Source organism: Copidosoma floridanum, unplaced genomic scaffold, assembly GCF_036245765.1.
Source record: "Copidosoma floridanum isolate Cflo_tuat_1 unplaced genomic scaffold, Cflo_Japanese_pri ptg000030l, whole genome shotgun sequence".
NCBI lineage: Eukaryota > Metazoa > Arthropoda > Insecta > Hymenoptera > Encyrtidae > Copidosoma > Copidosoma floridanum.
In genome coordinates, this window is record NW_028321907.1 from 6,515,263 (window position 1) to 6,524,373 (window position 9,111).

Consider the following 9,111-nt stretch of genomic DNA (forward strand, 5'->3'; position numbering starts at 1 on the left):
GAAAGTATACATATATAGGAGGTCAATATTCGTATAAAACATACACTGCAAACTTGCCGCAAGTAGCACAAACATCGTTAATTATTTATTTTGTATCTATTTCAAGAGTTGCGGCTGGTTTATAAGTGACTAAATGGCTCTAGAGCTAAGCTGCCTAAAGCTCTCCTTCAGAATTTCAGAAGCAATTTTTGGCCAAAAAAATCACGACCGCTAGATGGCGCTGATCCTAATGATTATAACTACTTATAGTAGAGCCATTTAATCAATTATAAACCAGCCGCAACTAATTTCGTAGATACAAAATAAATAGTTAAAGATAATTGTGCTACTTGCGGCAAGTTTGCAGTGTATGTTTTATACGAATATCAACCTCATATATATTTATACTTTTGGGTAATAGATAAATTGTAAACTTGACGCAAACAGTGCAAACAACGTTAACTTTTTATTTTATATTTATGAAATTAGTTGCGGCTGGTTTATAAGTAATTAAATGGCTCTAGGGCTAAGCTGCCTAAAGCTCTCTTTCAGAATTTCAGAAGCAATTTTTGGCCAAAAAAATCACGACCGCTAGATGGCGCTGATCCTAATGATTATAACTACTTATAGTAGAGCCATTTAATTAATTATAAACCAGCCGCAACTAATTTAGTAAATACAAAATAAAAAAATAACATTGTTTGTGCTACTTGCGGCAAGTTTGCAGTGTATGTTTTACACCAATATTGACCTCCCTTATATTTACACTTTCGGGTAATAGATAAATTGTAAACTTGCCGCAAACAGCACAAACATCGTTAATTATTTATTTTGTATCTATTTCAATAGTTGCGGCTGGTTTATAAGTGATTAAACGGCTCTAGGGCTAAGCTGCCTAAAGCTCTCTTTCAGAATTTCAGAAGCAATTTTTGGCCAAAAAAATCACTACCGCTAGATGGCGCTGATCCAAATGATTATTACTATACTTATACTAGAGCCATTTAATTATTTATAAACCAGCCGCAACTAATTTGATAAATACAAAATAAAAAGTGAACATTGTTCGCACTATTGGCGGCAAGTTTACAATTTATCTTTTACCCGAAAGTATAAATATATAGGAAGTCAATATTCGTGTAAAAAATGCATTGTAAACTTGCCGCAAACAGCACAAACAATGTTAACTTTTTATTTTGTATTTACAAAATCAGTTGCGGCTGGTTTATAATTGATCAAATGGCTCTACTACAAGTAGTAATAATCATTTGGATCAGCGCCATCTAGCGGTAGTGATTTTTTTGGCCAAAAATTGCTTCTGAAATTCTGAAAGAGAGCTTTAGGCAGCTTAGCCCTAGAGCCATTTAATTACTTATAAACCAGCCGCAACTAATTTCATAAATATAAAATAAAAAGTTAACGTTGTTTGCACTGTTTGCGTCAAGTTTACAATTTATCTATTACTCGAAAGTATAAATATATAGGAGGTCAATATTCGTATAAAACATACACTGCAAACTTGCCGCAAATAGCACAATTATCTTTAACTATTTATTTTGTATCTACGAAATTAGTTGCGGCTGGTTTATAATTGATTAAATGGATCTACTATAAGTAGTTATGATCATTAGGATCAGCGCCATCTAGCGGTCGTGATTTTTTTGGCCAAAAATTGCTTCTGAAATTCTGAAGGAGAGCTTTAGGCAGCTTAGCCCTAGAGCCATTTAGTCACTTATAAACCAGCCGCAACTCTTGAAATAGATACAAAATAAATAATTAACGATGTTTGTGCTACTTGCGGCAAGTTTGCAGTGTATGTTTTATACGAATATTGACCTCCTATATATTTATACTTTCGAGTAATAGATAAATTGTAAACTTGCCGCAAACAGCACAGAAAATGTTGAATTTTTATTTTGTATCTGTCAAATAAGTTGCGGCTGGTTTATAATTGACAACATGGCTCTAGGGCCTAAAATATCTAAAGCTTTCCTTCAGAATTTTAGGGCCACTTTTTAGTTTAGAAATCTGAAACGCTAAAACCAGCCGCAACTAGTTGTGTAGATAGAAAATAAAAAGTTGACATTGGCTGTGCTGTTTACGGCAAGTTTACAAATAATCTTTTGCCTGAAAATCGACCTCCTATAAGAATATTAATACTTTTGTATGAATAATAATTTATCAATTGCATTGTAAAATTACGTGTGAAATGAAGAGTTAAAAGTAAAGTTTGAAATTATGTCATTGTTTACTGTCATTGAACATTTCGCATGTGTGCAATAAATTGATACAGGATTATACAGATACCTATTATTTTGCTGGGTGAGAAAGACGGATATTTGGTTTTGTTAGCATATTCCAGCGGTAATAATGCATATTTGGAATCTATGTTATATATTTATACAGCTTAAAATGTTTAAATATTAATCATGTGTGCCTATATTTACCAACTTATTTGTATAAATTGAACTTTATACAAAAACTCATGATACAATCATTGATTGTCTCAATCATTATTCTAAACGTTAGTGAAAAAGGCGGTTAAGGACGTATACTTAGCCTGCGGACTATGGGTGTATTCCGCAAATGCTGCCAGCAGTTAAGTTACGTAGGTCGTGGTAACGCCGCATGGTCGGGTAGCGCTAGCGTCAACCTGTACTAACTGTCGGTGGGTTCCGCATGTCAACAAACTCCGAAATATCAGATGGCATGGGAGCGAAAACAGTAAAAAATATCAAAGTTTGTTGACATGCGGAACCCACCGACAGTTAGTACAGGTTGACGCTAGCGCTGCCCGACCATGCGGCGTTACCACGACCTACGTAACTTAACTGCTGGCAGCATTTGCGGAATACACCCTATGTAGCGGAGGGTCTATTCGAGCCGATCTACTAGACCATACGTTCACATCCTAAAAGTTCACTAGTCCCCGTAGCGGAGGGTCTATTGGAGCCGATCTACTAGACCCTACGCTCACATTCTAGAAAATTCACTAAAAAAATTTTCTAGGCAAAAGTCCGTAGCAGAGGAGAGTCTATTAGCGTCCGGTAAGAAAATAATTACAGATTCCTGTTATATTGGCGGAAATCCCGGTTGTATCGACGCTAGATTGTCAGTAAGTATTGATTGTCAGTATGACAGATACCACACCTGTAAGTGCCGTAACTGATGACTGTCGGTATTTACTAATTATCTGGCGTCAATACAACAGGAAGTAACGTCATCGCAGCAGAACTCTGCAAATAATTTTTTATCGGCCGTCGGTCTTTCTCATGCATGCACCCAGATAGCATCACGTGGAGAGCAGGTCGTGCAATAGCTGTGACCGCACCTTGTGCTGTCAGTCTGCAGTCATGGTGTCGTCACAGTATGATATAGCATGCTGTGCAGCCATGCATGCTTTTATTGAAAGTCGAAATTTGCAGAAAATATATATATATATTTAGCGGAAAATTTTCACTGACTATATATAGTAACTTTTGCTAGTGACTTTCTTTCAGAAGAAATAATATGATGTTTTTTTAGTTCGGAATTAGCCTCGCTAGATGGTGCTGATCGTAAACTTAAAAAAAATTAATCATAGCTAGCCGACGACAGTTGGCCAGCAGGAGTCATGGTATAACCTACGTAACTTTACAGCCTCTGATTTTATCATTCTGGTAAAGAGAGCGTGGTGTAAGATGTACGTGAAGTTATGTGTAGTAATTAAAGAAATTACTACTTAGTAATGCCATATGGTCGATTTTATTAAACCATATGAATATCTCTATTTTTAGAGGTCGACTTTTGAGTAAAAAATAGATTGTAAACTTGCAGCAAACAGCACAAACCACGTCAACTTTTTATTAACTATCTGTAAGATTAGTTGCGGCTGGTTTGTGATTATCAAAGTGACTTTGCTGTAAATAGCAAGAGTTATTTGGATCAGCGCCATCTAGCGGTCTTTATTTTTTGGCCAAAAAACGGCTCCTAAAATTCTCAATCAGAGCATTCAGGATTAGAGCTATTTAGTCACTTATAAACCAGCCGCAACTCATTTTGTAGCTATAAAATGAAAAAATAAGAATATGTGTGTTTTTGTAAAATGTATTTGTAAAATGTGATAGTAGGGTCTAGTAGATCGGCTCCAATAGACCCTCCGCTATGGACATTACCCTGTAGTAAATTTTCTTAGTGTATTTGTAAAATGTGATAGTAGGGTCTAGTAGATCGGCTCCAATAGACCCTCCGCTATGGACATTACCCTGTAGTAAATTTTCTTAGTGTATTTGTAAAATGTGATAGTAGGGTCTAGTAGATCGGCTCCAATAGACCCTCCGCTATGGACACTAGCCTGTAGTAAATTTTCTTAGTGAATTTTCAAAAAGTGAGCGTAGGGTCTAGCGGAGCCGCTCCAAAGACCCTCCGCGGTGGACACTAGCCTAGTGAGTTTTACGAGTGAATTTACAGAAAGTGAGCGTAGGATCGATCCAGCGAAGCCGATCCAAATCCAATACTTATAATTGAGTCATAACGGAGATTTTGAAGATTTTGGTTTTACAAAAATAACAAAAATTTTAAGTTTGGTTTGGCACAGAGCAATCCAATCCTGTTTAACAAACAACATTTGTACCCACATGTAATAATTTATAAAAATTAGTTCTACGCAATTTCAATGGTTTATTTATATTAAATATTGTAATATTATTATTGCTTACTCAGGTATTAGAATTAGAAAAGAATTCTACTGGGTTTCATATCATTATTTATACCCTTAAAATAAGATTTTAGTATAAAAATAACATTACTAGTGCAACAAAAAACATTTTGAGAGGATAAAAATTATTTTTAATCGATGAATTACACGGTATATGTCGTGAGTCTTTTGATCTGCAAGTACATGCTTCGAATTCGTAACCACCTACCTGTAAATTTAATTTTATATTTAAATTTAAAAGTGTATTGTCGCACAGTTTTCAGTGATATTTGTCAAGTCCTTGTCTCACCTTTTGAGTGAAGCAACCTTTTTCAATGACATTAATTGTATCTCGTACCATTTTTCCACAAAAAAATGAGCTGTTGACAACTAGATTTCGAAACTGAAGGTAAATAAAAACGACAACTACCTACTTATGTACATAATTTTATACAATACTCGATAGTTTTGAATACTCACTAGCATTGTTGAATTTGTACGTATACTTTACACAACTGTAACCTGGTCTTAAAAGACATCCATATTCCGATCGATTCTTATTGTGCCATATGTCGGTGAAATTTGGAAGTGATGGATTAACTAAAATATTTAATTTTTTCATTGGAAAAGTTCAAAAGACCACGAACTTTCTAATTGTAAAATAATTAACTTACCTTCAAATGGTTCGATACAAGGAATGGTTTTAAACTTGGGATCAGAACAATTTCTATCTTGTTCTGCACCAAATCTGGGCCCAAGCCAAGAAAATTTAAAACAATATGGTTCTCCCTGTTTATATTGATTTTTTAAAAACTGTACGCCTGGTTTAATGTTATGATTAGACAAATTATTCACTTTATAAGGAAGAAAAAGCAAAATTAACATCACCTGATTCGCTATTAACGTTATAAAAATTTAGAAGTAGTAAAAGAACGAAATAATTCATTTTTTCAATTTTATCGACTACAATAGTATAACAATTGCTGCAATGTAATCAACTATCTTAGGATCATTGAATACCTCATTTTATATCGCTGGTTAACTGATAAGATACCCCAACTTGATGGATATCTACAGCAATTGATGAGTAATGTGAGTAATAAAAACTTTGACAAAACATAATGAAAATCTTATAATTCTATTAGTTTTATTTCTTTGGACAATGTCTCACTTATAAAAATATGATAATTTTTCAAGTGGGAACGATATTTTTATCATCAAAATACATTTGAATGGCAGCATCAGCAGTATATAAGATTAATAAATTCATGTAGGTACCCACTGGCACAGTATGCAGTAAGTATTTGTCATGAGATTCTATAATCATATGAAGAACTTTTTAGTTCTGAAAATATAGAGTAAAAATTTTTCTCAAACATCAAGTATAAATATAATTTTATCGATAAATATGTATATTTATATTTATAACGTATAAAAACTTTTATAAATTTCTGAAAAATCTCTCGGTCGCGTTAAAAGCGACTTTAAAACTCGTCGTGTCGCGTCAGGGCTTCACCAAAGTCCGTCGCCTGCGAGCCCACGAATGTATCGTATTTTTCCAAGATCTCCTCTTTTGTCAATTTTTGATCCGCGTCGGAGTCTGCTTCGTAAATCAAGTGCCGCGCTTCCGCTTCAGCATGATCAAAGTCTGCCGGCAAGATCCAACTTTTAACCTAAAAGATGATACATCATTCGCTTATCAAAGTTCGAGACGGATACCAAGAATGAAACAATAAAGTGTATTTACCTCTTCGTGGTTCATAAAACCATCGCCATCCTTATCACGATGAGACATAAACTGTTCCTGCTCATTTAATACCCACTCAGGTAATTCTTGACCATCTTCATCTTTGTACATGTCACCTGTGATTGAGAAAAATGTTGATGAGCATTTACTCTCACCATTTTCTCAATTATATATTTGTTTAGCGAAAAAAAAGCTTACCAATGTATTCTGAGAGGGAAATCTTGCCGTCCTTGTCCTTGTCAATATCCTCTATGGTCTCCATTACAACGACATCTCGCATGTAATCGGTCTCCTCCGGATGCAGGAAAGCAGAAAACTCCTCCTTGGTTAAAGCATCATCATTGTCCTGGTCGGCAAAAGACCAGCGCCTCCTATCCCTCTTCTGCATGGTAGCATAAGAGTAGTTATCATCTTGCTCTTTAAGGCTCTCGACATCTTTTTCATCCAGGGAACCATAAATCATGTTTTTGTACTCTGGCCAAGTTACGTTCTCTTTATTCTCCGGATTATGGGACTTCCATTGTCTCTCCACGTCGTCTCTGATGTAGCGCCTTTGAGTATACCTAATCCAATCTTTGAGCTCTTCCTGGGTGACAAAGCCATCCTGATCCTTGTCAATTTTGTCAACTATCAGGCCAAGTCTCTTTGCACTCTCCTCAGGAGTCAATTGCTCAAATGTCTTGGCTTCCTCTCCCAGAAAAGCTTCGTGATCGTAGGCTGGATTGTGATGGGAGTTTATGAAATGCTCCTGATCACTCAAATCCTATGACATTAAAAAAATACTAAAATTATCCGCATGTTTGACCAAAAACTTATAAATATCTTTTCTTATAAGCATATCAAAACCATTTGTGTTTTAAAACTGACGATAACTATTATTGTGTCAACATTTCCATCTTCACCTGAATTTAAACAAAAAAATATTGTCATCTACATAATTTTCGTCATCAGTCAGTTTTTGATATTGTTTTTATGATTCTTACACGTCATCGTCATCATCAATAATTGATGATGAATTGTGAATGATGAAACAAACGAAGAAAATAAAACCGGCACTTCCACATGCCCATTAATACCTTACCTTATCAAGAACTCGATCTTTAGACTCATCCTCTGATTTTGGTATCGCAGTCGCCAGGACAATTGTTACAACTAGCAAATAAACAACGAGCAGCTTCCACATCCTGGAGTCCAAAAAGTACAACAATGAAACAATCACACACACGTGTTTAACAAACTTTGTACTCAAGTGAGAGGTGTATGTCCTAATTGAGAAGTTAAATCTCAGTCCTAGTAAAACAATAGTTGCAGCAGCAACAGTAGGAGTGACTTATTGGTCTCCAGAGCCGGACTCTTCCACATCATCACCACAGAAAAAGAGAGAGAGAGAGAAAGCAGCAACAGCAGAAAGCCTCTAAAAAAGTCGTGAGGCACTGCTTTTCTTCTTCCGCCTTCACCAACGACGTACAGATTCCTCCGCCGCGTGCTTTTTTATTATGACGTTGCTGTGTTAAGCACTATACGTACAAATGCACACACATGCTGAGATCCCAACGACGACCCCACCAATATATAAATTACACGTATATGTTGCCGGCATGCTACTTTTTTTTTTTTTCTTTTCTCTATTGGTTTTTCACGGGTTTTAAGATTTTTCCTCCGACTGTATGATTAATTGTTTAATTATTGACTTTACTTGGTTGAATTTTTTAATTTATTTCTTTATTTTTCTAATATTTTGCTTGTTAACGTGTGATGAAATTTCACTTGATATTATCGCCAAGAATTAATAAACTAACAAGTAATTTTTTTTTTGTTTTTTTTTTTATTTAGTACTCATGATAAAAATAGGCGTTGGTCCAATAAAAAGCTAGAGCAGTTTCTTGTTATCAAAACATCTGAAAATAAAAAAAATCTCAGCGAAAGAGCTTTTCCATCCGATCGAGAAAAAAAAAAATCGACCGATTTTCGTATCGATTTCCCTTCTCAAGAGGGATAGTAGTGCATATGTATGTATTTCACTACATCCCGGAGTGCCGATGTGGCGTGTTGAACCGACGACCTTTCCCCATAGGTTCTGCGGCCCGTGAATAAGAACACGTCAGTGCGACACGAGCGTAGTAAGTAATATTACGTCTTAATGGAAATCTCATGTCGGATGCAAAGAACAATGAAAATGATTCTTTTTTTTTTTTCTTCTCTTAACTGATAGTATCGGTTTGATTTTTTAATATACTGTATACTTAGCGTTCATGTAAAAATCCATTGACAGCAAAGGTAGTGGGTGGCATGGATGCTGGGATTAAAAAAAAATATATTTATAAATCGTTTACTTAATAGTTTATAATCCATGCACATTTACACGGGTCTTTCACACAATGTTTTTTAGGCACATTGGCTCGAAAAGTTGAGTATTTCAATCTCAATAAACTAAAATATTTAAAAATCAAATCTGCTAACAAAAAAGTGGAAATTACGATGGGTTAGAAAACAAATTTTAAATATCTCCGATTAAAATAAATAAAGTTATTATTTCACAAGCGCTTGTAAAAATAATATCCTGTTGTCGACAAAATCCTGTTTACGTAGTAAAAAAAGTTGAAATTTTTTAAATGAATTTTTTAACGTCCATAAAAAATATGTTGAGTATTTTCAGAACATTAAATATCTTCGATGAACAGAAGGATACATTAATCAAGGGTAATATTAAAAC

The 9,111-nt window shown here is 34.9% G+C and overlaps 1 protein-coding gene across 1 annotated transcript; it reads right to left on the reverse strand.

The window, feature by feature from the left end:
* Positions 1–5,809: 5,809 nt before the first annotated feature.
* Positions 5,810–7,874, reverse strand: scf (Calumenin B scf). Its single transcript, XM_014352127.2, has 4 exons — positions 7,480–7,874; positions 6,597–7,161; positions 6,399–6,514; positions 5,810–6,324 (listed from the first exon to the last, which is right to left on the reverse strand). Exons 1-4 carry the CDS (start codon positions 7,579–7,581, stop codon positions 6,136–6,138), a joined length of 972 nt encoding a protein of 323 aa, XP_014207613.1. The 5' UTR covers positions 7,582–7,874; the 3' UTR covers positions 5,810–6,135.
* Between the last annotated feature and the right edge of the window lie 1,237 nt (positions 7,875–9,111).